General features: G+C 53.7%; 9 protein-coding genes across 9 annotated transcripts; 7 read left to right on the top strand and 2 right to left on the bottom strand.

Moving 5' to 3' along the window:
• Nucleotides 1-3191: 3191 nt before the first annotated feature.
• Nucleotides 3192-4670, top strand: LRP88_09996 (galactosyl transferase GMA12/MNN10 family-domain-containing protein; the record flags this gene model as incomplete). Its single annotated transcript, XM_083246469.1, has 3 exons — nt 3192-3597; nt 3654-3942; nt 4001-4670. The coding sequence occupies 3 exons, from the start codon at nt 3192-3194 to the stop codon at nt 4668-4670; spliced, it is 1365 nt and encodes a 454-aa protein (XP_083097582.1).
• Nucleotides 4671-7733: 3063 nt separating this feature from the next.
• On the top strand, nt 7734-8756 carry LRP88_09995 (concanavalin A-like lectin/glucanase domain-containing protein; the record flags this gene model as incomplete). The annotated part of the gene is made up of 1 exon (XM_083246468.1): nt 7734-8756. One exon carries the CDS (start codon nt 7734-7736, stop codon nt 8754-8756), a length of 1023 nt encoding a protein of 340 aa, XP_083097581.1.
• A 1026-nt stretch (nt 8757-9782) lies between these two features.
• On the top strand, nt 9783-10352 carry LRP88_09994 (uncharacterized protein; the record flags this gene model as incomplete). Its single annotated transcript, XM_083246467.1, has 3 exons — nt 9783-9833; nt 9883-9984; nt 10065-10352. The coding sequence occupies 3 exons, from the start codon at nt 9783-9785 to the stop codon at nt 10350-10352; spliced, it is 441 nt and encodes a 146-aa protein (XP_083097580.1).
• Nucleotides 10353-11523: 1171 nt separating this feature from the next.
• On the bottom strand, nt 11524-13536 carry LRP88_09993 (major facilitator superfamily domain-containing protein; the record flags this gene model as incomplete). Its single annotated transcript, XM_083246466.1, has 1 exon — nt 11524-13536. The coding sequence occupies one exon, from the start codon at nt 13534-13536 to the stop codon at nt 11524-11526; it is 2013 nt and encodes a 670-aa protein (XP_083097579.1).
• A 3581-nt stretch (nt 13537-17117) lies between these two features.
• LRP88_09992 (uncharacterized protein) lies at nt 17118-17591 on the top strand (the record flags this gene model as incomplete). The annotated part of the gene is made up of 1 exon (XM_083246465.1): nt 17118-17591. One exon carries the CDS (start codon nt 17118-17120, stop codon nt 17589-17591), a length of 474 nt encoding a protein of 157 aa, XP_083097578.1.
• Nucleotides 17592-18953: 1362 nt separating this feature from the next.
• LRP88_09991 (uncharacterized protein) lies at nt 18954-20022 on the top strand (the record flags this gene model as incomplete). The annotated part of the gene is made up of 3 exons (XM_083246464.1): nt 18954-19233; nt 19290-19948; nt 19996-20022. 3 exons carry the CDS (start codon nt 18954-18956, stop codon nt 20020-20022), a joined length of 966 nt encoding a protein of 321 aa, XP_083097577.1.
• Nucleotides 20023-21089: 1067 nt separating this feature from the next.
• LRP88_09990 (40S ribosomal protein uS13) lies at nt 21090-21774 on the top strand (the record flags this gene model as incomplete). Its single annotated transcript, XM_083246463.1, has 3 exons — nt 21090-21128; nt 21278-21408; nt 21474-21774. The coding sequence occupies 3 exons, from the start codon at nt 21090-21092 to the stop codon at nt 21772-21774; spliced, it is 471 nt and encodes a 156-aa protein (XP_083097576.1).
• Nucleotides 21775-22076: 302 nt separating this feature from the next.
• On the bottom strand, nt 22077-22994 carry LRP88_09989 (guanine nucleotide exchange factor SDO1; the record flags this gene model as incomplete). Its single annotated transcript, XM_083246462.1, has 1 exon — nt 22077-22994. The coding sequence occupies one exon, from the start codon at nt 22992-22994 to the stop codon at nt 22077-22079; it is 918 nt and encodes a 305-aa protein (XP_083097575.1).
• Nucleotides 22995-25026: 2032 nt separating this feature from the next.
• On the top strand, nt 25027-26700 carry LRP88_09988 (carboxypeptidase C PRC1; the record flags this gene model as incomplete). Its single annotated transcript, XM_083246461.1, has 2 exons — nt 25027-25489; nt 25550-26700. 2 exons carry the CDS (start codon nt 25027-25029, stop codon nt 26698-26700), a joined length of 1614 nt encoding a protein of 537 aa, XP_083097574.1.
• Nucleotides 26701-26907: the final 207 nt, after the last annotated feature.

Genomic DNA, 26907 nt, shown 5'->3' with positions numbered 1-26907 from the left:
TCCTTCCTCAACACAGCGTAGCAGAGGTTTACTTGGAGATGACTGACGTGCTCGCTTGACTCACAAAATCTCCTGACGCGCAAGTCGAGATTCCTTAAGGATTCTCGTGGGCTTCTCTGCGTCGAGCAGGTTGCAGAACTGGCCTGGCTGGGGTTGTTGCCGAGCCTACCCTAGGGCGCAGCGCTGGCCAGAAAGGTCGAGACCCAGTGGCTGAGTGCTTCATAAATCGGCTCCTTGGTCTCCGGTTTCGATGTTGTATCGTGAGAGGCCGCCCGGAAACGACTCTTAGAATGACATGAAGTTGTCAGACTGAATCGAGATGTCCTGGCAACAATGAAACCGGGCGTTGGCTGGCCAAGTGAGTAGAAGTGATTATCTGGCAACCACGTGACACACACACGTCCGTTGACGCAACTTCAGGGTCCTTCTTCCACTTGGTCAAGATAGGAAAGGTAGCAAGAATGACAGCCAAGCGGGCGTTCATTGGAGCTTCGGGCAGAGATGACGGGTGCCAACGACAGGGTTAGGCTTGGACCATCAGTGAGTGAGTTGATGCAACCCCGTCAGGAACAGTCAGCAATACGGGTCGCCAAGAATCCATCCACTGCGTGAAAGATGTGCCTGAATGAGGCTTCTGTCAGCTGGCATAATATCAAGTTACACACAGGGCCATAACACCAGTTGTGGCGCTGATACTGAGAGCCAGTGTGTGAAAAATTCGACATTGTCGATTCTTCAAGTATTCCAGAGAGTGTAGTACGGAGCAACCCTTGGCATCTTTCTTAGCGGGTGAACCCCTGAACAAGTGAAATTGAGCGACCTGAAAGTGAATCGACAGACGGATGTGGGGGTCCGTCATGACCATTGCGGGCACAGGAATGACAGAGGACAAGAGCACAAAGAATGGAGAGGGTTTCATGATGAGGAGTCCCTTGACGGCTGAGCAAACTCCCCGAGCGATGGCGCAGTTGCCAGCAATCACGGGAATACGTGCGCGTCAAGACAGGCATCAAGTTCTTTCCCAGGGTCGTGATTCGAGGCTTGAAGATTCCCCTCATTTTGCATGTTACAGGTTGAGGTTCATGGGTCTCTTGGTAAATGACTCTGACGTAATTTCTGGCGTAGAGAGCGAAAAATTAAAGAAGAGGAAAAAAAAAAAAAAAAAGAGGCGAAAGAGGATACCTTGGGCGTTGCCAAGACACATGCAGGAGATGACCGGCCACCATTGGGTCTGGCGTGACATTTGAAGCTGTCTGCGGGTTATACAAGATGCAAGAGGCTGGCTGCAGCTTGTCATTTCGGAGCGTCCAACAAATACTTGAGCAATTGTCGATTCGGCAGGTTGACTTTATGTTGCATGGATCTCGGTAGCACATGAGATGGGATGGTGGGAATCTCCCACATGCAAAGGGTCCGTCATCTGATGGATTCCTTGTCTGGAAATTTCTCCTTGACGATTGCCCAAAAGAGGGTCCCCCTCAAACCAAGTGCAGCATAGCGATTGCTTGGCTGCTTCTGCGTCTATCCTCCATGACCTGGCCCTAACTGGCGAATCCCTACCAGCATCAATTTGATTTGGCGGTTCGAGCCTTTCCCCTTACTGACCGACGGCGGGTTCGATCCTGACAGGAAAGGGGAGGCTCAGCCTTGGGTTGCATCGTGTCTACTATAGTCTTGGTGTGTTTCTCTGATTGATGTGGCCAATTCAGCTCATTCCATTTTCCCTCATCCCACCTTTTCTCCCCTTCTTCGTTTTGTTCTGACAACAAACAACCTTCTCGTATCGACGCCACCACTGGCAGCTGTACTGAGGGGAACACCCATCACGGGGCAACACGATACGATCACACACATACACTCCCTCGCCTACGAGACACACGCCCATCTGATTGCTTGATACCCGTATTGCATCGTGTCGCATAGCAACGATAGAAGCCTCGATCGCACTGTTGCTCCCGCTGTCGCATCACATTCGCGACGAGTTTCGCATCCATCAATCGATCGACGGACCGGACTCGGCTCGCACTACCTAGCGACTTCGCACCGTACGTCGGTCACTTCCAGGTTGAGAACAGAATTGGAAGGCTGGGTTATCGACCAAAGATACGCTATCGCAACGGCTGATTCCATCATCCGTCCATCCATCCACACGCCGCCGGCTTACCTGTCAGAAAAAAACTCTCGATTCTTCGTATCCTTTTCCGATCCCGATTATCCATACCATCCACTCCGGGGACTCTGCGCCACGTCTTAAGGCTGAAGCTGTGCTGAGCAGTTTATTCTTGGCTCTCGAGCCTCTGTTGGTTGGTCGATTGATCGCTGTGGGCTCTCATCCAGCCTCCCTTGCCAAGGTGGAAGTCGGATCTCAGGTGGCGCCGGTTGCGTTCTCGAAGCAAGCTTTCGTTCCTGCGAGGCTCGAGTAACATTTCGACCCTCCATCCATCTGCACCTGCGCCTGCACGCACCTCAGCCCCGCCTGTCTGCATCTACACGACCTACCGAAGAGGCTAGGGTATCTCTAGCGGGTGCTTGCAACCTCACCTCACCGCGGCATAAGCAGCCATCGGGCTTTCTACTACGTCGCTATCTGCGACGTTGCTCAAGCTGGCTCCTCCACGACTTACCGGTGGCTCTTCGAGCTCCTTTAGCGACCGCCCTCCCCGCGCCCATCATACTCGTCAACGTTCCTCGGTCAGCCATATCCTACACGAGCAGCATCAGCAGCAGCGCCCAAGCCTGCTGTCTATCGATACTCACCAGGCTCAACAGCCTCGTAACACTCCTCTCTCTCCGGTTCCAGGTGAGTACTTTACGTTCTCGGCCTTGCCCACCCAATGTCTCACTGCCCATACCTTGAGCCCTCTTGGCGATTGTGCCCTGCCTCTGTTTCCGGGCCTCGCTGTCCTCCCCATTCACTGTCTCTCCCTGTGCTGCCTGTCTCTTTTTATTGCCGTCCTCCCCGCCCCCAGCCCGCCCTAGGTCTATTCTTGATCAAGGTGGTGCAACTCACCTTGGCGAATCCAGACACTGCACCCTTCCCTTTTTCTTCCCCTTCCTCTTGTCGTTTCTCTCTTTTCCTTGCGTAAATATCCTCCCTCTACGGCAGTTCTCATGGGCCACACCCACAAGTGACCTTGTTCGCGCGGGCTAATCGCTGAGCCCGCCTCCCTCCAGATACCCCAGGGCCTTCCATGACCCTCTCGCGCAGCCCTTCACCCGTTCCCGGTGGTGGCTGGTCAAGTCCAGGCTTGACCCTAAACAGCGGCAGATCGAGTCCTGCAAACGTGAGCGCCGGCCCTGTAATGTGGGAATCCGCCAAGATGAAGCATTACAACCCCAGCACATACCCGTCCTTCTCAACCCAGAACAAGGGTTTCTTCTCCAGACATATACGCCGTCTATCGAGTACCCTTCCGCGATTCAATTCCCGCCAATACGCAGACAAGGAGAAGCTTGGTCGAGGTCGGCGATGGATTCAAAGGGTGCCTCTGGTCGGCAGGATACGGTCCATCTTTGGGCGCATGGGAAGGAAGCTTAAGATGTGCCTGCTGTTCATCCTGGTGGTGATCCTCTGCTACACCATTTTCTACACAACTCGTAAGCTCCCACTTGTCACTGATTTGCGCAAGATGCGATTGTTAACATGCGCACAGCCCTTGTTTACTACTGGCGAAGATCATCAATCGGCGGCGGCGGCAACAAATTCGTTATCATCCTGGGCGCAAACGTTGGAGGCGGCGTCATGGAGTGGAAGGGCGCTCGAGAATGGGCCATTGAGCGAGACAGCGTGCGGAACAAGCGAAAATACGTGAACCGATGGGGCTACGACCTGGAAATCGTCGACATGAGCACCAAGAAGAAGTATGCGCACGAGTGGCGGGAGAGCTGGGAGAAGGTTGACTTTATCCGGTCAACTCTGAGGAAGTACCCCAAGGCTGAATGGTGAGATTTCCCCTGCCAGCGATATGTACGGAATTGGGAAGCTGACTGACTTGGATAGGGTGTGGTGGCTTGACCTGAACACATTCATCATGGAGCCCTCCATGTCACTACAAGACCACATCTTCAACAATATCGAGAAGAACGTGGAGCGCGACATCAACTACTACAACCCCCGCAACTTCTCGCACCCCTTCACCGAGATGTATCTCGACAAGGACTCGCTGAGCCCCGTGGGCGACGGAAAAGGCAACTCGGTCAACTTTATCATGTCGCAAGACTGCGCGGGTTTCAACCTAGGATCCTTTTTCGTCCGCCGGAGCGCCTGGACTGATCGACTCCTGGATGTTTGGTGGGATCCAGTGACATACGAGCAGAAGCATATGGAGTGGGCACACAAGGAGCAGGATGCCCTCGACCAGCTCTACCGCACACAGCCGTGGGTGCGTAAGCACATGGCGTTCCTCCCGCAGCGCAAGATTAACAGTTTCCCGCCGGGAGCGTGCAACCCCGAGGGCGGCCCCAAGGATCCGCACATCCACTACGTGGAGACGGAGCGGGACTTCATGGTCAACATGGCCGGTTGTGAATGGGGCCGCGACTGCTGGGGCGAGATGTACTACTACCGCGAATTCAGCTACTGGCTCAACCGCAACCCGTGGGAACGGTTCAAGGAGGACCTGATAGCGGTGCTGTGGTTTAAGCTCACCGGTCAGAAGGTGAAGCTGTAAAGGAGAGGTTGATGAGCGTCAAGGATGATGTGTTGGGGATGATTCGGGTGTTCCTTGTCAACCCGTCGACATGAATGATATATGGAGGATGACGGCGACGAAATCGCCACGTGTTGGGACTATGTTGATGTTTGCGTTGATGTTTGTACATGATTTGATTTTTTCATTGGCTGCATATACCCCTTTAGACAAGGCATTTTAGAAAGAGAGAAGAAAGAAGGGTTGGCAAGGAGTTCAGACCCTTGAGACTTTTTTTGAGTTGAAGATTTTCTATATGAAGAGAGAAACAGAGGGATCACATTTCACTTTATCGGATCTTGTTTCGAGATGGATGGGACGAACGGGTCTTTCCCACATATGAAGAGGGGTTCAGGGGGGATGCTGCAGTTTCATGCGTGTGGTTTCATGTGGATGCATAGGATGGGGGGACACCACTCGCATTACCTGTTTAGGCCAAGATGAAATGTTTGGATGAGAATTTGGATTGTCATGAATCGAATTGATGAAGCGAATCCTTGGTTCGTCTCGGACGAGATCCTCTGTGAGAGACTTTGAGCAGGATGGCGGTCGATAGGGCTTGGACGATGAGCACGATGCTACAAGAGGAGGATCAAGTTGATACACGGCGCGTATCGACAGTAGGCTACGTAAGCATGTGAAGGAAGGACAAGAAACGACAACCGCCCATGAGCAGCTGTGCCTCCAATCTCAGATACTGCCCGAGTCCCACCCCGTTGAAGGATGGCGATCATCAACCCAACTTGGAAGAGGATTCGCTCGGGACCGGTGATCCACGACCCCGGATCCCGGCACACGGGTTTGATAGACGAGGATTCAACGCTTGTCATCTGGCGGATGGTCCGGGAGTTTGGGGAGAGGATCAATATGTTTGAAACGGGCGAGAGTTTGCGGGTGGTGCCATGGATGAGGGGAGAAGGGAGGTGGCAGAGAGGTTCAGTACAAGACAGATTGAAGTTGAGGCCCAAACAGGTAAGTAAGTAAGCAAGCAAGCAAGGAGGTGTATTCTGTATGTCTGCCCTACCTTACGTCTGTCTGCGTTTCAGAGCGGTCAAGGTGGAAACATTCATGGATAGTCATCCATCCACCTGGATTTATGAGCGATCCCTTTTTTTTCGGTGGCAATAAGGTTTGTCTCTGTTTGCCTCTTGGGAAACGCGCGTCAAGTGAGTTGTCCAGGCAAGGAAAGAAGGGAAAATGTCTCTGGTGAGGAATGGCCCAGCCCGGATGGGGTATTCGATCCATCACGATGGTTTCACAGTAAAAAAGCTTGGTAACAGTTTCTTCTTGCTTGAACAAATGGGGCAGACCTCGGGACCTTGCTCGTGCCTACGCATGCGGGTGATGGATGAACGATGCCGCGCGGTTAATAGAACAGAGTTGATGTTTTTAATCTATCTGGAAGCGCCGCGGCCTGAGGGATCCCGAAGGAAGACTGGGGTTGGCTCCATGGGGAGAGGATCTGACGATCTAGGTATCATTCACTTGAAATCGAGTAGAGGATGAGGGTTATAGCATTGAATTCACTGTAGAGAAGACAGGATTGACCTTGCTGTTCCCTTTCATTGCAAGATTACTACACACAAAGAAAAAAGACACAATGCAAAAAGAATGCAATATGAAAAAACCGCTTGTTTCGTTTTCGTCGAGTGTTTCAAACATCAGCTGGACTTGAGTACGTTTCGGCCACAATGATCCGGAAGCGCCCAGCGGGAGGGCTCCCCAGCGGGTCCCAGAGGGGCAGGCCATCCCCTTTCCAGGGCATCTTCAGTGACCTTTCGGGCCCCGCTGCCGCAGTAAACCCCCTGGGCCACGTTTGAGAGAGGCCATCCCGACCAATCACGGCGCCTCCTCGGAAGCCAAGCTTCACTGAGCCTCCTGCCAGTCAGTGCCAGGCACGCTAAGAGCAGAGCCCGAACTCAGGGGCCGGGTGCTACCTGCCGTAGTAGGCTCTTCCAACCCCCTGCCTTGGCGCGTGATTGGCCACGGTCGTCGATTGCATGGCGCGGCGGCTGAGGAGACGGCCACGCGCTGACGAGCCACCATCGAACGGCCGCCCGAACCAGAGGCATCAGGGACTGCTTGAGGGGGACCTGATTCGCTGGTCTACGTATATGACGGGATCATGGTACTGGGTCTGGGCTTGACTGTTTCGGAGGGTTTGCAGACTGACAGAAGCAAAGGGGGGCTAGACCGGCAGATATCCAACAGGGTCTGATGCTTTTGGTTGCAAGAGTCAGTTGTGAGAGAGGGTGGACATCCATCAGAGACATATAACCTCGCCCGCATTCCCTCGTGAGGCTATCATGACCTCTCCACCCTCTTTCCTTCTCCTTCTCACTTCCGTCTTCAGTGTCTGGTACTCTCGGGACCTTGGTGTCTAACGCGGACTCTCTTTCTTTCTTGTCCATCCACTCATTTTCTACAAACACACACACACTCTCTCTCTATTCTTGCCTTCTGCATTCGTCATCTCGCCGTTCAATCCTTTTGGTAGCTGGCTCGCCGTTTTATTTTACTGCCCACTCTCTCTTCGAATCTTGGCTCTCCCTCTCTATTGATTAGAGACTTGCTTGGCTCCCACTTGGCAGTGCCTGACATTTGCCTCCTTGTCACTGACAACACAAGCCTCCCTCACCTTGGCTCCAGCCCGCATATTCATCCGCTTCGGGTGCTTTCCTCATTCGGTCATTGTAGACAATAGCTTGCATTGTATATCAGCTGCCACCTCACCCTTCCCACCCTCATTCAGGACATCATTCAACCCATTCGGGAAATCAATTGCCAAATCTCGAGATCCCAAAAGAGTTTCAAAAACACAACGACTTTCTGTCCAGTGTGCTTTTTTAAACTTCGTCACATCCACTCTTTCTCTCAACTCAACGAGACGATCACGACGAAACTCGAACTTCAAATTGCAAGAAAAGTGACTGGCTTCACATTCTCAGCAATCTTTCAGCTCAGCAAAGACTTCAACTCTGCTCTTCGGAACCCCTGATCAGATACCCCATCTTCGATCGACGACTACGCCAACACACAAAGACAATGCGTACCTCTACCCTCGCCTTTGGCCTCGCGGCTCTCTTCCAAGGCGCCGTCAACGCTCAGTACACCCTCAGCACCACATACGACGCTTCCAACTTCTTCACTGCCTTTGACTTCTTCAACGAGGAGGATCCCACCCACGGCTTTGTCGAATACGTCGATGCCAATACCGCCAACGCAGAGGGCCTCGCCGGCTTCGTCGAGGGCGCCATCTACATGGGCGTCGACTACCACACCCAGAACCCTCAGAACGGCCGCAAGTCTGTCCGCGTCACCTCGCAGCAGTCCTTCACCCACGGCCTCTTCCTCGCTGACATTGCCCACATGCCCGGCAGCATCCCTGGTGTCTGGCCTGCCTTTTGGATGTTTGGTCCTGAGTGGCCCACCTCGGGCGAGATCGACATCCTCGAGGGTGTAAACACCCAGACCCAGAACGCCATCACCCTCCACACCGGCCCTGGCTGCTCCATCACCAACGACGGCACCGCCCAGGGCACTACCCTCAACAAGCAGAACTGCAACGCCGGTAGCGGCAATGAGGGTTGCGGCCAGCAGACTTCCGACAACCAGAACTATGGTGATGGCTTCAATGCTATCGGTGGCGGCGTCTATGCCACCGAGTGGACATCCGACTACATCGCCGTCTGGTTCTTCCACCGCGACCGCATCCCCTCCGACATCCAGTCTGACTGCCCCAACCCCTCGTCTTGGGGCCCTCCCCTGGCCAAGTTCAATGGCGGCCAGGGCTGCAACATCGACCAGCACTTCAAGGACCACAACCTCATCTTCGACACCACCTTCTGCGGTGACTGGGCCGGCGCCCCCGAGGTCTGGAACAACAACCCCGAGACATCGGCCCTGGGCGCTTGCGAGGACTACGTCGCTTCCAACCCGGCCGACTTCCAGGAGGCCTACTGGCTCGTCAACAGTATCAAGGTGTTCAACAACGGATACGGCAACGGCGGCGGCTACCATGGCAACTCTACCAAGCGCGCAGTCATTGCCAAGCCCTTCCTCGCTTGAGTAGCCACCACTCGCACTTGACGAGCGTTCCTTTACAATCTCTTTCTTTCTCTTTTTTCATCATCTCTTGAGATACCCCATAAACCGAAAAGAAAAAAAGGAACTTGACCAGAGGTGGTTGATGGTTTCCATCATGGAGGCGTTATTTTGGCTGCTATTTTTTCTCTTGTCATCCAAGCCCGGACAAAGGTGCAGACCTCGCGGTCCTGTCCCGGCTGCTTCATCTCTTATGTCACCTTCTCTGTACATATATTTTAGCAATCTTGACTGCAGTGGCCGTGGGAGTCACCACGATGAGCCCGCAAAAGTACTTAGCGAACACGAATCACTTCAAAACCAACGCCTTGCCTGTGTGAATCTGATCTGACCTGTTCAACGTGAGGTGTGATTTTGGGGTTGTAAAGGGGAAGCAATCTCCACATGGTCAGAGGTTGTTGAGAAGGTTCTCCCCACCTTAGTCAGCCTCGTTCTGTGGTTGGGGATGTCATCGTGAGTGGGTTATGGGCGTTATGCTTGATGATCTCTTGCACATCCAATCTATGCAGACCCAAGACTCTGAAGGCTTTGAACTACACGATTCAACATGTCGCATCAGCATGTCCGCATCATTAAATACAGTATCTTTATCAATAATCAGTATGCATAACAACCGCCCGATGACCCGGTGACGCGATGACCCGACGTTGAGACCAGCTGAACCGGAGGCCGTTATGTCAAGCCAACATGACTGCATATCCCCAAGCTTGGCACGTGCCCCGGTCCCCTACACACAGAGACGCCCGACGATGAGAACGTCGATTATTAAACCGGACCTGATCTCGTCGGGCGAGTTTGATAATTCTCCCAGATCAGCTCTCATTGTTCAACGTCTTGATATATTGAAATCCTCAACAATTTGAGCTCAGATACAGATTGCTTTGTTTAAATTCGTGTGTAAATCTCTTTTTTATGACTTATAACTCTTCATCTACAGTATCTAATACACCACCATCGAAGACACATCACCAACACATCACTCTGCCCATCATGGAGTCCTTTCTCGGCTTTGACCTCTCCAGAAACTACTCCTTCTTTGCGGTACACCACCCCTGCTAATATTGTGAATGCCCTCACTTACACATCCCAGGTCCCAGCAGCATTCTTCGTCATCGCCTTCCCACACATCTACGGCGTCCGCATCTCAGCTGGAACCTATGACAACGCCAACCCACGCTGCCACAAAGAAAACGTGGAAAAGAGCGACAAGCTCGACAAGACCGCAAGTCTCTCTCCCCTTTCCCCCTATCTCCCCTCTAACACGCCCATCAGAAGAAGCAGCTCATCCTCCGCGCCAAGGCCGCCACGGAAAACGGCTTCGAGACCATCGGCTTCTTCGCCGCGGGTGTCGCGGCCGCCAACCACGCGGGGGTGCGCGCTCCCGCCCTCAACGCCCTAAGCTTCGGCTACGTCGCCTGCCGCGCGGTGTACAACGTCGCCTACGTCTGGCTTCAGGCAGACCGCCGGCTGTGCTGGGTTCGCAGCGTGGTGTGGACCGTGGGCATCGGGCTCATCACGACGTTGTGGGTGAAGGCTGGGAACAGCATGTTGGCAGCATAGAGAGTGTGAGAGCGTCAGAGTAAAATTGGCACGTGGGGAGTTGGTTAGTAACTGAGTACATCACATGTTTACCATAGGATCAATCCTCCCGTAGATAATGTAACCAATATTGACGAGTGCTGGCTCGTTACCTCCATCCTCGGCCGCCATCTCGGCAGTGTAACTCACTCGCGTTTTTCCACGACACTGTCCTACCTCGCCTCTTGCCTCGGGGATAAGAGCCTCATGTATTCATCTACCGATTCCTTGGCTCCTTCTCGCTCGAGTGTTTGCCCTTGATGTTTGCTGTCTTTGTTGCAAGTATACAGTCACCGTGGCCCATGTGGTAGAGAGGTCGTCGTCTATTGATCGGGCAAATAAGCTCCAATCACTTGCACTATTAGCAATCATGAGTCTCTCCTATCGGATCGTTTGATATCTCACCAAGTGCGACAGAAGGGGGCCGTGGAAGCCTTCACTCACCCGCTTATATAAACCACAAAGGACTTACTCGCCGCCGTAGGCCATCTGCTCATCAACAGCCAACCTCGTTCGATCACATTAAAGTTTCACCATCTTCTACATCCAAAAGTATAAAGTCGGCGAGATGCATCCTCTCAACTACTTCATCCCACTCTTTGCGTCGACAGCGCTCGCCCTCCCTGGAGATGCAGGGCCAATAACCACCACGACGACCACCATCAAGTGCGACTACAAATACTGCGACGAGAAAGGCACCTCATGGTGCTTTCACTTTGTCCCCTTCACCACAATTGACCCTACTCTCGGTCCTCTACCTGGCGAAACAAGAACCTCCATCGGTCTCTGCGGAAGCAAGGCTACCAACACTGCGGCGAATTAGCATAGGAGTGGCAGAATTCACTGTGTCTTAGGGAGTGCGTCAGGTGGGAAAGATGCAGGCAGACTTTTGGCTATGTGAGACACGGTAGAATTGGAACAAATCGAATAGCAATCGAAGCCCAGGCTGTGTCACCGTTTAGGTGTATGGATGTGTTCCAAAATAGCCCAACATGATATTCAAACCCCAGTACCGACAAATATGAAATGCGGTGATCCTTGCGAAACCGCTCAACCCAAACTCTATCAAAAAAGATGGTCCAAAATGCTGTCCCATGATCCCTTACCCAGCGCCGATTCCATGCCAGTCCAATATCCAAGAGTTCAATGTAACCTAGCTCATCTCCGCCCCGCCAAAGCTCTTGTTCCTCGTCAACGTGGCTCGGTCTTGGCTTGCCCTTGGAAGCTGCTCATAGCTAGACTTCCGCCTTGAAAGCGGCCTCGGCCGGGTTGCGTCCTGCAATCCACCGTGGCCCTGCTCGGCTTCGAGAACGGCGTCAGCAGGTAAGGAGGTGTCATCCTTTATCTTGGCCACGAAGAACGACGACACCAACACACAGGCGCCACCGAGAGCTAGCACAATAGAGATGCTATGGTCCCCTGGCGTGCCACGTGGCTTCTGCCAGATCTTGAAGATGATACTGGAGCCAACTGTCGCAATGATTTGGGGTGCTGCAATCGCCATGTTGTGGATGCCGAGGATGACTCCCGCTTGATCCACCTCTTCCTCTTCCGCATCGTTGCTTGATGCTGCGCTGTCGTTCGAAGGGCTACGAGCGGCTGCTGACGAGGCTTCACCGCTAGTCCCAGGGGCAAGTGTCCGCAGTTTCTGGGCACGAATCATGGCATCTCGGCGGCTGATCTCGGCGCTGATGATAGCCCATGGAGCCCACAGTGTCATCGCCCACGTGATGCCGACAAGGCCGATCAACGTGGTAGCCGCCGCGACGGTTCGCACAAGCACAGTGCAGAACATGGATCCAGCAAACAGAATAAGCGACAAGAACCAAGCCCGCTTGAGGGTGAAGCCGGGGATCCTCAGTTTGTTCAACCACGAGGGACGTTCGTCATCTTCATCATAGAGACTCACGGCGCTTGACTCTCCAGGGGCGGTGATGGGCCGGCTGTCGTACGTTGGAGCAATGAAGAAGGGGAGGAAGACGTTGGTGAGCAGGCTCACGATCGAGTTCACGAGAAGGGCAAAGGTACCGATGCGTGTTGCCTGTTCGTAAAGCTTGTCGAGCTCGGCCGGGGTCATGTGAGGGTTCTCTTCGAGGTATGGTTCAACGTAGATCTCTCCGATGTACGACGACGTGTAGAACAGGAGCGGGAAGAAGCCGATCCAGGCGCAGAATTGAACCTCGCATACTCTCTTGATCTGAAGCGGGAGTCGCTTGATGGACGTGAAGATGGTGAAGAAGAACGAGATAACGTTGGGCCGGTCCTTCTTGGGTGGTCCCTCGAGTCTAGGGTCTCGCTCCTTGATGATGGCAGTGCTGACGAAGATGGTCAAGCTAAGAAGAACGCTCGCAATGGCGCAGAGGACCTGGAACTGGGTCTTTCCGAGGAAGCCAATATGTTTTGGTAGATCGATGTACCCAGCAATGTATCCCACAATATTGCCAAAGCCCGTGATCCGGCTAGCCATGGCATTGGCAGCCTCTTGTTGATGAGCGGGTGCGCAGTCGACGATAAAGGCGCGGATGGCCGCCTGGACGGTGTTGATGGCAAAGTCGAGAACATATACTCCAATCACAGCAACAACGATGGTCGTGATCTTTACTCCTTGGGACTCGGGATCCGCGCCAAAGATTCCAAGGAGACCAGCAACAATTTCTTTCGCCCAGGCAAGAAACATGAGGGAAATGACGGTAGCGACAGTACCACCCACCATGAATGGTTTCCTCTTACCCCATGGTAGCCGGCAGTTGTCGCTCAGCATGCCGACATAAGGCTGGACGAGGGTTCCGGTCAAGGGGCCAGCGATCCAGACCAGAGCCATCAAGGACTTGCTAAGTCCCAGGGAGAGCAGATACGGTGATCCATTGGATAGCTCAACGGACCATGCGATCTGAAGACCACCAATACTGATGGTCAGTAATATCAGGTACCAGATGCTCTTGGTGCTCTGTCCATCGTCTGTATCACCACGGTTCGCATTCCTCCCGAGGAGAGCATCTCCATCATCGCTACTGTTGCTGCTCAGCAGAGGTGATTGCTCATTGAAGCCTTCAGCAAGTCGATCCAGCGACTGGTGCCGCGAGTGGCTGCCGACGTCGACAGGCGTTCGCGTCGAGGGAGAAGCAGCTTGGCCGCTGTCGGGTGTGGCTTCGGATGCCAACGTCATTGTGGATAGAACCGAGAGGCCGTGGCGGCCACGATCTTGGCTTGGTTTGTCGAGTTGAATGTAATTCTGCGAGGCTGGAAGCTTGGGATGTCAAGCCGGGGTAGTCGGGCTCCGGGGGAGCGGGGCGTCAACGGAGTTTCGGGTCAAGCAGTTGCTACGCGTCGCTATCTGCAAGATCGCAGAGACGGCCGTGATGGATTCATGTCCCGGGGACAGGGTTACGATACGAGAGCGGATAATTCTTCTATGCCAGCGAGTTTCGAGCTCGAGTCAAGTAGATGCCATCATGTGGACGAGGGAAAACTCACGCGACCGTGGCTCGTCGTAGGCAGGCGTGGCAGCTGAAGAGAGGCCGGCGCATGAGCGTAAGAATGCGTCACTGGCCGCCAATAGATGGTGACGTGAGTGATCAGCCCCGTTCCTGATTGAGTCCTCCTGGGGCTTGCGTGCTAGCCTGGTATTGGTCGAGAGTCTAGCGAGCATGCTGGGTTGACGGCTCAAGGCGGCTGACCCCTTGCGGAGTGGCAGGTTGGTTTCTCACGGGTCTCGGGATGGCTGAGCCCGGAGGCTTCGTGGCCGGTGACTTACCCTGTAGCGACACCTCGAACCGGTTAATTGTGAAGAACAGGGTCAGCGAACGCCAGGAATCGATATTACGAGAGACACCCTTCCCGTGACGTTCACTGTCATGTAAGCACGCGTGACGATGCTACCTGGGGTAGATGCAAGGGGCAGTAAAGTGATGATGCTGCTAGACGCTCAGGACAACACCCCAGGTCTGCCACTTGGGCGAAGCAACAACGCCCACGCAAGTGCATGACCGTTTCTACGACCTCACAATAGCAGGACGAAATAACTAGACCACGGTGTAGTTCCCACTCATGGCACTTCACCGCCAAGTCAGGCTCTCCTCCCATCTCCAAGTGTTCCAATCAGTCCCGCAGATAGCTCGTTGGCGAGATGAATACTCACTCGGGCTAGCCCACGCCGAGATGGGTAAACAACCACGCTCACGTCATGCATGATAACTGTACGGATAGCGAACTGGAACTGGATGAGGGGCCGCAAGGGGCCGGGGTCACGTACTATCCGAACTCCGAGGGCATCCTTGGACCCTGAGGAGATAACCACCTGCGACGACTCACATCATTCCAGAATGGAGACTCACGATCGCCTCTTCCCAAACGCCGTGGAAAACCGGGGTAAAGCCGCCACGTCGGACTTCCTCCGAGGAGACAGGTCGAGACCTCAGGATTGGGCCTTGGCTGCTGTCACTGCACTCGATGCACTTGCCCTGCGCTGCACGGACTGGTTGACGGATTCCCCAAGATGCATTTGCCGACCAAGTCCCACTGGACACAGATGCATTGGGTCGGGTCCTGGGCTGGGCGCACTAAGCGATGTGTTGCATCAAGCCAACCTGCAAGATTGAAATTGCTTTCCACGTGTCCGCCCATTTTTCATCCCGCCGTCTGTCTCCGCGGCGTGGCCTCCCTCCCAAGGAGTGGCCGAATACGTACAGAGCAATAACAAAGATGGTGCAGCCAAGGACGCCGAGTGCGGGTGGCAAAACGACAACGAGAACGGGAACCAACGGCGGGGACAACAGGATTGGGAAAAACCTTGAGAAGCGCCGGGCCGGTGTCTGCCGAACGTCCGGAGGTGGTGGCTGCCAGAGACGGAAGGGGAAGGAAAAGGACAAAGAGGGAGCCGGAAAACAAAAGACGTTGAACCTTCTAGAGGGCGAGCTAGAAGGGATCCGACGTTGAAAAATTCCGCCTCGAGCTGATGAACGCCAGCAACAGCTCGAGATTGGGCGGCTGTTGAGAATGCGGCTGACTGAAGACCCCAAGCGCGGGCTAAAACAGGCTCAGACATCGGCTGTGCCGGGCATTTCGGATGGAGATCGAATACCCGTCCCCCCGTCAAAAGATTTACACGGCTCCAGGGCTGACTTTGATTGTCATAACCACGCAAGGTGACTCCCCGGGCGTTTCAATGGATGGATGCAACAGTCAATCGGAATGGCTAACTTTTCCCACCACACCCTTGAAGGCGTCCGACTTTTTCTTCCGTTTTCTCTCTTTGGGGGTGGCAACCGGGAGACCAACGGAACCAGCTCGGCGTTACCTTTTGCACGATGACGCTGCCAATAGTCAGTCAGTCTACAGTAGCGCGTCCCCTACGGTGCAAGCACCCCATATCGTTCGTCTTGCCAAACCCCAAGAAATCCCCAACAGACAAAGTGGATGAGAAGCCATGAAGAAGAGGGGGGGAGTATCGGGTGGATACTGTTATCTGCGGGACCAAGGAGGATTCTCGACTCTGTCGCTGACCCCGTTCCTGGGGAATTGCGAAAGGTGTCATCAATGGATGTCGAGAGACGGCCATTGTTACACCATCAACTGTGCTAGCTATGAGCATCCAGCGGCGGCAGAGTTCTTCTACCAGCTGCTCAACCCTCCCAGGGACGTGTCAACGGCTGATACACAAGGCGGAACCTTCATTTCAGCAGAGGAGGTGCGCCATGCTTCGTTGTGCATGCATTCTGGAAACGCCTACGGACATGCTCGGGTAAAGAAAGGATGGATGACAGGAAGGAAGCCAAATCTGGATGCCTATTCCAAGACGAATCCCGCGACAGGCTCGGCATCCATACAGCACCCCCTGTCGGAGAAGAAAAAAAAAACTACAGAAATCCCTATCTGTACAGTACGTACCTACTCAACCGGCTAAAAAAAACCATCATCGCCTCCTTGATCCTGCCTGCCCCTTTGAGGCTGATGGGTGGCGTGGCGACAAGGCTTCTCCTGGCTGCTAGAAACCGGCCAAGGGGTTGCAGGCTCGCAGCGAACAAAGAGCGAGAGACCAAAGGTACCGACGTGTACCAGCTGCAACTCCCCCGGTCCCAACCAGCAGGGTTTCTCCATAGTTGCTCTGGCTGGCTTTGGCCGGCGCTGACCTCATTGCGCGGGCAAGCCCCGTAATGCGCCGCCGAAACCTCCGCCATCCTCCGCCTCCCACTCTGCCACCGTCTGCGTCTCCACTGAAAATCCTCGTCCCGCGCCTCTCAGGCTTCAGCATTTCTGCGGCTGTCCCACGGAGCACGAGTCCCACGGACCCAGCGACACGGGGGTCAATCAATGTACCTCTTGTACCCGCGATCCCTCCATCCACGCACCGTGGATGCCAGGATCCTAGAGAAACCCAGGGTCCACCTCCGCAGCCCAGGCTTCCAGGCCGCGGCCGGGGGGGCCACTTGGATGCCCTGGTTGTCGCCGAAACGCCCGTGTTGAGGGGTTTTCTCTATCTCTTGGGATTCCCTTTAAAAGTCCGGGCTGCTGCACCCGTTGTCTCGTCGTTTGCATTTCGATAACGCCCATTCCATCTGCTGGTTTGCATTGCATGCTGAGAAGCTTGTCAATTCCTTGCTTACCGCACTGAACCACCAAACCAATTCACCCCACACACTTACACGCCTATTCCCTTTCAACAAGAACAGCAACAAACAATCACTCACTCATTCCTTCATCCACTCTCGCCTACCTATTCCACTTACAACACTCACGTCTACATCCACAATGGCCATCCGAGAACACTTCCGCCGTGCTCTGCGTTCCGACGCTTCCGGCTCCCAACTCGAGGCCACCACTCCTGGAAAGATCACTGCCACCATCACAAAATCCAGCCAGACCAGCGACAAGTCGTCCTCATCAAAGTCGTCCTTTGCAGAGAAGCTCTCCCGTGGCTGGACGTGGGGGTCCAACAACCGGGAGATCAAGGCCCACAAGCCAAAGAACAAGGGCAAGAAGAAGATCGTCCACCCGAGCGAGAAGCCAATGACGGCCCAGAACCTTGAGCACCAGGAGATGCTCTCTCACTTCCAATGGACCTTTGGCGCCTCCCGACCTGAGCAGATTGAGGATGATGATTTCATCGGCATCAGCCCCTGCTGCACCCGCGCCCCTAGCGTCGTCGACTTTTCTCTCGATCGCGACAGCGAAAGCGATGGCCGTTCCTCATCATCTTCGTCCTCTTCCATCAAGTCGGCGTAGCTGATTCCCTGAACCGGCATGGTCGGCCTTGATGGATGGGCGGGCGATGCAACCGGGCACGCCGGATCTCGATAGGGCGAACCGCCAGAGTTCTAGAACCACGTTCCAACGACCGCCACCCACAACGACATTAAACGCTACGCTACATACGCAACGCAGCAAGGCACACGCACACGCACACCGCTCACTTGGTGATTCTACTGGGGCTGATCTTCGACATTGGGCCCCTCAATTTGCTCATCTTCTTTGATCCCAACTGGGACTGACCCCCATGTCACCTCACGGTTTTCACCGATTGGGTGACACTCCATCTCCAGATCAGCGTCCGTCCCAAATAAGGACAGCAACTGACGATCACGGGGACAGCCTCGCATTTAGCGGGTACTCTTTTCAACATCACTTTCTTCTGTCCAAGCTATGCCTTGGCAATGAATTACAAAAAAAAGGCAGCCAAACAAAAGCAGTGCGCATTGGCTGTCTTTCATCGCTGGGACGATGAATAATCCCCCTATCCCGGCCTCGGTATCTCATCATCCACCGAGCCGCATGATTGACACAGAAACACCACAGAGAGTGGCACGAATTGCATTTTTGGACTTAGCGATTGGCATTGGGAGGTTTTCTCTGCATAGCATTTCGGTCATGGTTTGGGCAAAAACATAGACCAGATATGAGGGCGTTCAAATTGAATAGACCTTGATAAAGGCATTTACCATCTTTAACACGTTGTTTCCAATCTCATGTGAAGTCTAAAGTGAAGTCTACAAGTGAGCGGCTGATACTGAACCCCTTAACTAGGCAACGATGCAGTATAGCCTTGGATGTGCACCTCTAGCTGGGCACTCACAGTCGTGCTCTGATGGATCAGATAAGCATTCATTCATTGGTCGCCGAACCTGTCGTGTCTGCCGTGAGCCTCAGCTGGAACCCAGAACCCAATCAACAAAGAAGTGCAGTTTACACTGCACGGTGAGCTGGCCCTACTCGTTCAAACGGAAATGCCCAAGCCGTGGCCCAAAATGCATTTTGGAAGCCATGGAAGACCGAAATTCTAAATTTTGAAGCTTTGATGCCCTCCCCTCTGCCGACTGCACCTGCACAGAAGACGGCAGCCCCTCTGTGACCAGAGGATGCGGCTCTCGAACGTCACTTCCGTTTACATCACAGCCGTGCTGTGATTCAGCCAGATGCTTCTTACAATCGGCCTTGATTGACCGCCTCAGGAATAGGCAGCAGGCGATCTTCATTTCAACGCCGCCGCTTCCACCTTTGGCATCCTTACCTTCAACATGCACCAGCGCGCGCCCTCTCATCTCCTCCACCTCAACAACGTCGCGCAGCATCGTCACCTCTATCGTCGCAATGTCGAGCAAGTCTTGGTACGCTCTCAAGTCCAAGTCCGTGCACACGCGGTACGGCCTGTCCAAGAACATTCAAACACTTCTACAGGGCTTGGAGAGGTATCATGAGGGCATCATCGACGCGAGGGAGCTGGGGAGCATGGTTCGCCTGAGCCCTAAGCGGCGAGAATCGGTGGCCACCACCATTTCCAAGTGCGCCAACATGATCAAGAAGGATCCTCAAGAGCTTAAAACATGCGTTGACATTATTGAAATGTGCACCGAGATTCTCGAGATCGCCGGTAGGTGCTTGCTGATCAGCAGTTCGCGCAGCTCGCTGACCATAGTTGACTTCCAGACCGACCACCGCCAATCGACGGATTCCCCTTTATGAAGCTGCCGCCCGAGATTCGAGAAGCTATCATCGACTTGATGGTCGACACAGTCTTCAAGTCTAAGGGAATCAGACCGGCCACCAAACGAGTGTCCTGCAATTGTCCGAGGCTCGAGCGAGAAAACAGCTCTTTCCAGAGCACGCAAATGAAAGCGCTACCATCTCTTCTTGGCCCTGCTCTGAACAAAGAGTTCTTCCGTATCTTCCTTCGCAAGAAGTCTGTCCGTTTCCGCTGCTGCTGCGAGCTCGAACACCACCTCGCCAACAACCCCATGCTCGTCAGAAACGTCCGAGATATCAAAGTTCACTGGTGTGGGCCAAAGTCTGCGATGAGCTTCAAGAAGCTGGCCGAATGCGATAGGCTTGACAGTTTGACCATCAATATTTCCAAGTCGACATTGGCACATCTCAGCAAGCGTTCCAACCTGATGAAGACCTACTTCCCCCTGTCCTACCGACATGCCAGAATTACCGATGTTCTCGGGTTGGACGAGCTTTTAGCCCTCCGAGGTCTCAAGGAGGTGGCAGTGGTCCATGTTCAGTCAAAGACTACCAATCTCGCCCTGGAGACGGACAGAGCTAGTCTCGCAGAACTTTTGGCGAGCCAACTCAAGCAAGACAAGGTGAGATCATGTACGTAGAGCACGTTGAACCTGAGCTGACATCATAGGGGTATGATCCTTTTGAGGATATGTAACCGACTAATCGAACCCCGGCGGACGAAACTGGTATTAACGAGTATACGATCTTACGATGGACATTCACGAACTGGCATTTGTCACAATTGGCGTTCAAGCGGAATTAGAAGGGAACATGACCCCCTTTCATGGATGATATGACTTTCACAAGTCTGGTAATTATGAGGGTCTAGCGAACACAGCGCTCAATAGGACAATCCATCAGGATTATGTTTGAGATGTAACAACAGATAAATTACGGAAGCCTCCATTTGGTGAAAACACTAAAGACCCCGTACTCAAAAAACGTTGCTGGATTGTTCTTGTCTCATACCTACACAGAGTGTGGGCATCCGGCTCAAGATCAGTCGTTGCGACTGGGCTGATCGAGCAATGGCAAAAGACGGCTGAACAGTTGGCTTGGAGTAGCAAGCAAGTGTAGCAAACCTACCGTTGAGAGATACGCAAGTCTTGGAATAATGGACTCTGAATTGAGAGCCGTAGAGCTTGCTGAGCGAGTCTCTGCCCGCTCATGGCGAACTGGTTTGCCAAAGGGGAAAGGAGGTCATGTCGGAGGTGACCTGGTTGAAAATTTGAAGCGAGGTTCGACAAGGGGTAAACGGCAGTAGCACTGTGCAAAGACCCACAGTTTAGCTGATGAGACAGGCTGCGATTTCAAGATCAAGAGAATGAAGAGCTGGTGCTTTCAGTGTCTTATGCGAATTTAATGGTGATAAGCATATGGAATAGAATCGGCATAATCACCTCTTTGCCTATCTCTCATGGGTTGTAAATGTGCTGGGTGGTTGGCTCGTTTCAAGCAAAAAGTCACGGGACTACTGAAACCGTTGTGAGCCTCTCGCTAAAGCAGAAATACAGTGCATTGAGAAAAACGGACAACACTGTGTGGACGCGTGATCTTTCACGTGCACACAACAACAGCAAGTTGTGCGCTCTTGCCCTAGCACGGTCCCCACAAGTGTGAATTTCTCGACCCCCATAAGCGAGGGCTTCCTACTCTTCTATCTTTCCACACCCGATCATCGAACTCAACGAGCAACGGCAACGACCGACAGAGTTGCCCATCATGTCGCTCGTCTCGGGAGAGAAGTCGAACTTCCAGTTCGTAAGTCATCCCTCTCCCTCTCCAGCACTGCATCTTCGAAATTGACAACGTCGCCGCGCGCGCCTGCGCTCGCGCCATGGCCGGACGCTCATTTTGCACCGAAATCGATCACGACGGGAAGGATTTGACACGATGCTGACAATGGGTAGATTCTCCGTCTTCTCAACACCAATGTCGACGGAAAGCAGAAGGTTATGTACGCCTTGACCAAGATCAAGGGTGTCGGCCGCCGATACTCCAACTTGGTCTGCAAGAAGGCCGATGTCGATCTGAACAAGCGGTACGACCATCCACACACACACACGCAAGCGAGAGGAGAACATGCAGACTGACAATGCCTCATAGTGCTGGTGAGCTCACCTCTGAGGAGCTCGAGCGAATCGTCACCATCATCCAGAACCCCACCCAGTACAAGATCCCCACGTGGTTCCTGAACCGACAGCGCGATATCGTCGATGGCAAGGACTCCCACATTCTTGCCAACGGTGTCGACTCCAAGCTCCGTGAGGATCTCGAGCGCCTCAAGAAGATCCGTGCCCACCGCGGTCTCCGACACTACTGGGGTCTCCGTGTCCGTGGTCAGCACACCAAGACCACTGGTCGCCGTGGCCGGACCGTCGGTGTCTCCAAGAAGAAGGGTGGTTAAAGATATTATCGGTGTTGGTTACGGGTGGACAGGCGTGACGGCTGGTTTCTCCATCTTTCTGAGCATTTTGAGGGGATTGCTTTCCGGCATGCGCAGCTAGGGCTGTACTCTAGGTCAGAGTCACGAATCAAAAGCATTCAAGTAAAAATGTTCTCAAGGAAAGACGTGGAAGGGTTGCTTCTGGCACATTGTGATATTTATGGTCAAACGAAGTCAACGACGAAAAAAAAGGCGTCTTGCCAGGGAAGGGGTACATATTGCAGGAGCAAAAGGGTATCACTGGTTTCTTCTTTCACCTCTATTTAATCCTCGTGTGTGACGGCCATATCCAAAACCTCTACCCGTCCTTGCCCCTTTGTCTCGTTTCCGATAAAGTCGGACAGGGCTTTGAAGGCTCCTGGCTCGACGAAGCCTACTACTTCCCATTCGGAGCCCATAACATCCTGGCTCTCTACTTGCTCGACGTAGCTTAGGATCTTGTCCTTGACTGTACCGATGGCCTTTTGCTCGCCGTCCTCGTCCTTGTTGCCTCCCTTAGGCCCCTTGACGGCTTGCTTGAGGACGTTGGTGGTGCATGCAATTCGTAGTCTCATGCGTGCTCTGGCCACGGGAATGGGCTGATGAGAAATGAGGGCTTTCATGGCATCCAGAGCCTGACTCTTTGCGCTCTTTGTTGTACTGACGCCGGTCCAATTGTGCTCCTTTGGCCGGGGCTTGGCCTCGCCGTCGTCACCCGCTGCAGGCGTGCCAGTGGCGCTCTTGTCGGGGGTCGAGTTATGCGCCTGGGAGCTCAGCATGTCGAGGGCTTTCTCAATCATGCCCGACGTGTAGACGCGCTTCGTCCGGGGGTCGACCAGCTTGCTGGCGACGATACTGATGACCTCATTGTGGACACGCTCTAGCTGAGCGGCTCTCTCCTTCTCGCCGACCTGCATCTCTCCCTTTTTCAGAATCTCGAGGATGATGTCGTCGGTGGCCTTGCCCTTGCCAAAGGCCTTGTCGAGGTCCTCGCGGGGCGCCGTCTGGCCCTTGGACACGTTGAGGAAGACGTTTGGGATCTGCAGGACATTGTCGAGGTCCGTCTCGATGCCGGAGCGCCACTCAAGGACCTTGTTCTTGTAGCAGGCGAGCTCAAAGCGCTTCTTGCCCTTCTTGAGGCGCACAAGCGAGACGTTGGTGAGCTTGATCTGGTTCGAAGGCTGGTTGATCTGGCGAGACATGGTGGGCAGGGCGTATGTATAGTATTCAGATGGAAAGGAACATGCGATAAAGTGTAAACAAGACAAGACAAGGTGCCGGACGCTGCATAAAATGGCTTGGGACGTTGGACGAGTTGCAAGTTTTATAAATGGGTTTCTTGAACTGACTTTTTTTCTGCTTGACCCCGCCATCAAGGCACAGACAGGATTTCTTGCTGCGTCACGCCCCGCATCAGGCGAGAGCCTGGGCTTTTCTGGTCATACTGAGTCACATCAGCAATATCCAATTTGGCTGCTATGAGTCCACCTATAATTCTGTGACTGTTTTGAAGACTGTTACTCAGAAGATTGAGATGTGCTGACAATGCTCAACTTTTAGGTTTTTATTCGGCGTGGATGCCTGGTCAGAACTCAACTGAGGGCGAGCAAGTTGTAGGTTTGGCCTCGGAAGAGGGTTCGAACATATACATCTTTACGATGCTGTGTTGTCTGACATTGGAGTAATATAGTTCATGTTCTTCAGCCAGGACTCGAGTAGTAGATAAAATTGTACTTGACTGTCTATTTGCATGTGAGATTGGCTACTTGTCGGTGTACCCCGGTCTGCATATTCTCCATACCGCAAGTCTACCCCATTCTCGACAACAACCTACCTATGGATAGAAGTTATGTAACTTTGGAACCGTTCTCTTGGTTAAAAGGCTCGATGAAGATGTGGGAGAGACTGTAGAGAAACCCAACAGAGATGGCATAACAATATCGTGTCCCAGAGTTTCTTGCTTGCCGTGTTTAGGCTTGTCAACGGTGAATAACTTAAGGTTACTAACACTGGGGGCTATCTATCTGAGATGCATACCGCCTTAGCCTGGCAACATCGGCTACGCAAGGTACAGGATCCTCTTCTGAGACTCGTATGCGATCCATGGATTGAAAGCTATGGTCAGCATGGGGTGTCGGATGAAACCATGGGAGTGTTGCAGGCAGCCTAGCTGTCGCAATGCACATGCAACAAGTGTAGCTCTCCCAATGAGGCAAAGTGAAACCGAACCCATGGTCATGACGAAGGCCAACCAAGCGTTGACGTGTCGCATCGACATGCACCTCTACTGTGCTGGAGTTGGGGTAGCTTGTCAGCGGTACACCGTGGCTTCGCAGCCTTGTTCAGCCATTCGGCATACAATCCGCATGATCCGATCCTAATCGCAACCTATCGACCTCAACACGACAAGTCAAGCTGTTGTTGCTCTTAGCGAGAGGCGTCTAACTGTGCTAGAGCAGCCGACGAACTCAGGGCTAGAACCAGAGTCTCCTTGCGGTGTCTAGCAACAGGCAAAGACAATTCGGTACGATTCGATACTGAGAAAACCCTGTTTGAAACTGCTTTCCCATGCAGAGTCAGTGACGAACTCAATATCTCACCCAGCCAAGGCGAACTCCGAGTTCCTAGTCGCCCCTTGGCCCGCGCTGCGTGCTTAGTGCGTGCATTATCAGCGTGCCTGAGGCTGCGTATCAGCACTTACGTCATGTAGCCGGTACCGGCTGGATGTCTGACTTGACAAGCCGCAACCGCCGAGATGCTGTGAAACAATGACTTGCAGGACTGGATAGAAAGAACGATGCTCTCATCTACAAGGACGAAGAAGGCGATTAATAGCTTCCAAGCCCGGAGAACAAGACCTGTAGAGGTGCGCGCGCATCGACGATTCATCAAGGTCACCAGCCTCAGATAGCGCACTCGAGTCACGTTATCAGCAGAGTGGGTCCTGAGTTGTCCGCTTTCCCCACTCGGGCAACAGTCCTGCCTGGAATGGCCCCTGCCGCTAGGGAAGCATAGCCGCTGCGCGGGGTGATTGGGTCACCTGCAGGTTGCTCTGGTGTCTCAGACTGTCGGAGCTTGCCCATGTTATTATGCTCGTTCCTCTCGCTCGCTCTTCCAACCTCTTCCATCTTTCAACATCTCCATCATCTATCTCATCACCGCAACTCCCTCCACCCGTCATCGTCATCATCAAGTAGGGTCTCGTGTCACTGAGTCCATCCCCCAAAACAAACCATGCGTTTGTCCACCTCCGCCCTCGTCCTGGGCGCTGCGTCGTCGGCCGTCGCCCTCGACCAGAAGATCCTCGGCGACTTGAAGAAGCCCGCCATTGATCTCGATCTGAAGTCATGGATGAACTTTGGTGAGGAGATCACTGCCGAGGCCAAGGCCGTCTGGGAGGAGGTCTCTATGCTCGCTCCCGACGCTGTCGAGGCCTTCAAGAAGCAGGTTCTCGGCACCAAGCCCAAGAAGGCCAACCGCCGCCCCGATAACCACTGGGATCACGTCGTCAAAGGCGCCGACGTCCAGGCCATCTGGGTCGACAAGAACAACGAGAAGCATCGCAAGGTTGGCGGAAGACTCGACAACTACAACCTCCGTGCCAAGAAGGTCGACCCTTCCAAGCTCGGTGTTGACAAGGTCAAGCAGTACAGTGGTTACCTTGATGACGAGGAGCAGGACAAGCACCTCTTCTACTGTAAGCTTTCCAACCCCCAGTAGCCCAATCACACGTGAATCTCGCGCTAACTTTTCCAAGGGTTCTTCGAGTCGCGCAATGACCCCGAAAACGACCCTGTCGTCCTCTGGCTCAACGGCGGCCCCGGCTGCTCATCGCTGACCGGTCTCTTCCTCGAGCTCGGCCCTGCCTCCATCAACAAGAAGATTGAGATTGTCAACAACCCTTGGTCTTGGAACAACAACGCTTCCGTCATCTTCCTCGACCAGCCCGTCAACGTCGGTTACTCGTACAGTGGCGGCTCCGTGAGCAACACTGTCGCCGCCGGCAAGGACATTTATGCCCTTCTTACCCTCTTCTTCCACCAGTTCCCTGAGTATGCTAAGCAGGACTTCCACATTGCTGGAGAGTCTTATGCCGGTCATTACATCCCTGTCTTTGCCAACGAGATTCTCTCCCACGAGGATCGCAACATCAACCTGAAGAGTGTTCTGATTGGCAACGGTCTCACCGATGGCTACACCCAGTACGAATACTACCGCCCTATGGCCTGTGGTGAGGGTGGCTACCCCTCTGTCCTCAGCGAGAGCGAGTGCCAGTCCATGGACAACGCTCTGCCTCGCTGCCAGTCTCTGATCAAGGGCTGCTACGAGTCCGGCAGCGCCTGGTCTTGCGTGCCTGCCAGCATCTACTGCAACAACGCCATGATGGGTCCCTACCAGCGAACTGGCCGCAACGTCTATGATATCCGAGGCAACTGTGAGGATAGCTCCAACCTGTGCTACTCTGGTCTGGGCTACATCGCCGAGTACCTCAACCGCCAGGACGTTCAGGACGCCCTTGGCGCCGAGGTCAGCAGCTACGACAGCTGCAACATGGACATCAACCGAAACTTCCTCTTTGCTGGTGACTGGATGCAGCCTTACCACCAGGTTGTCCCCAACGTTCTTGAGAAGATCCCCGTTCTTATCTATGCCGGTGACGCCGACTTCATCTGCAACTGGCTGGGTAACCAGGCCTGGACCAACAAGCTCGAGTGGCCCGGCCACAAGGACTTCAAGAACGCCGATATCAAGAACCTTAAGGTCGACGGCAAGGAGTACGGCAAGGTCAAGACGAGCGGCAACTTCACCTTTATGCAGATCTACGGCGCCGGCCACATGGTCCCCATGGACCAGCCTGAGGCGTCTTCTGACTTCTTCAACCGCTGGCTCGGCGGAGAGTGGTTCTAAACTGGACCTGAGTTGTTGAGAAGCTTGAACGTAATATTACTACTTGAGTGCTTAGATGTACACTGCGCGAGAGATTGCTAGGGCATGATTTGGATTACACGCGAGAAGTGGGCATTCGGTACTAGGAACGGCGGCTATTTGGCCGATTATCAGATACAGACATGAATTTAACACGTACATTATGAAACGACACATCAGAGACGTCAC

The sequence above is a fragment of the Fusarium phalaenopsidis genome (assembly GCF_050370095.1).
Source record: "Fusarium phalaenopsidis strain FUZ10S chromosome Unknown contig_32304, whole genome shotgun sequence".
In the NCBI taxonomy this organism is placed as follows: Eukaryota; Fungi; Ascomycota; class Sordariomycetes; order Hypocreales; family Nectriaceae; genus Fusarium; species Fusarium phalaenopsidis.
This window is presented reverse-complemented; position numbering and strand designations above follow the sequence as displayed.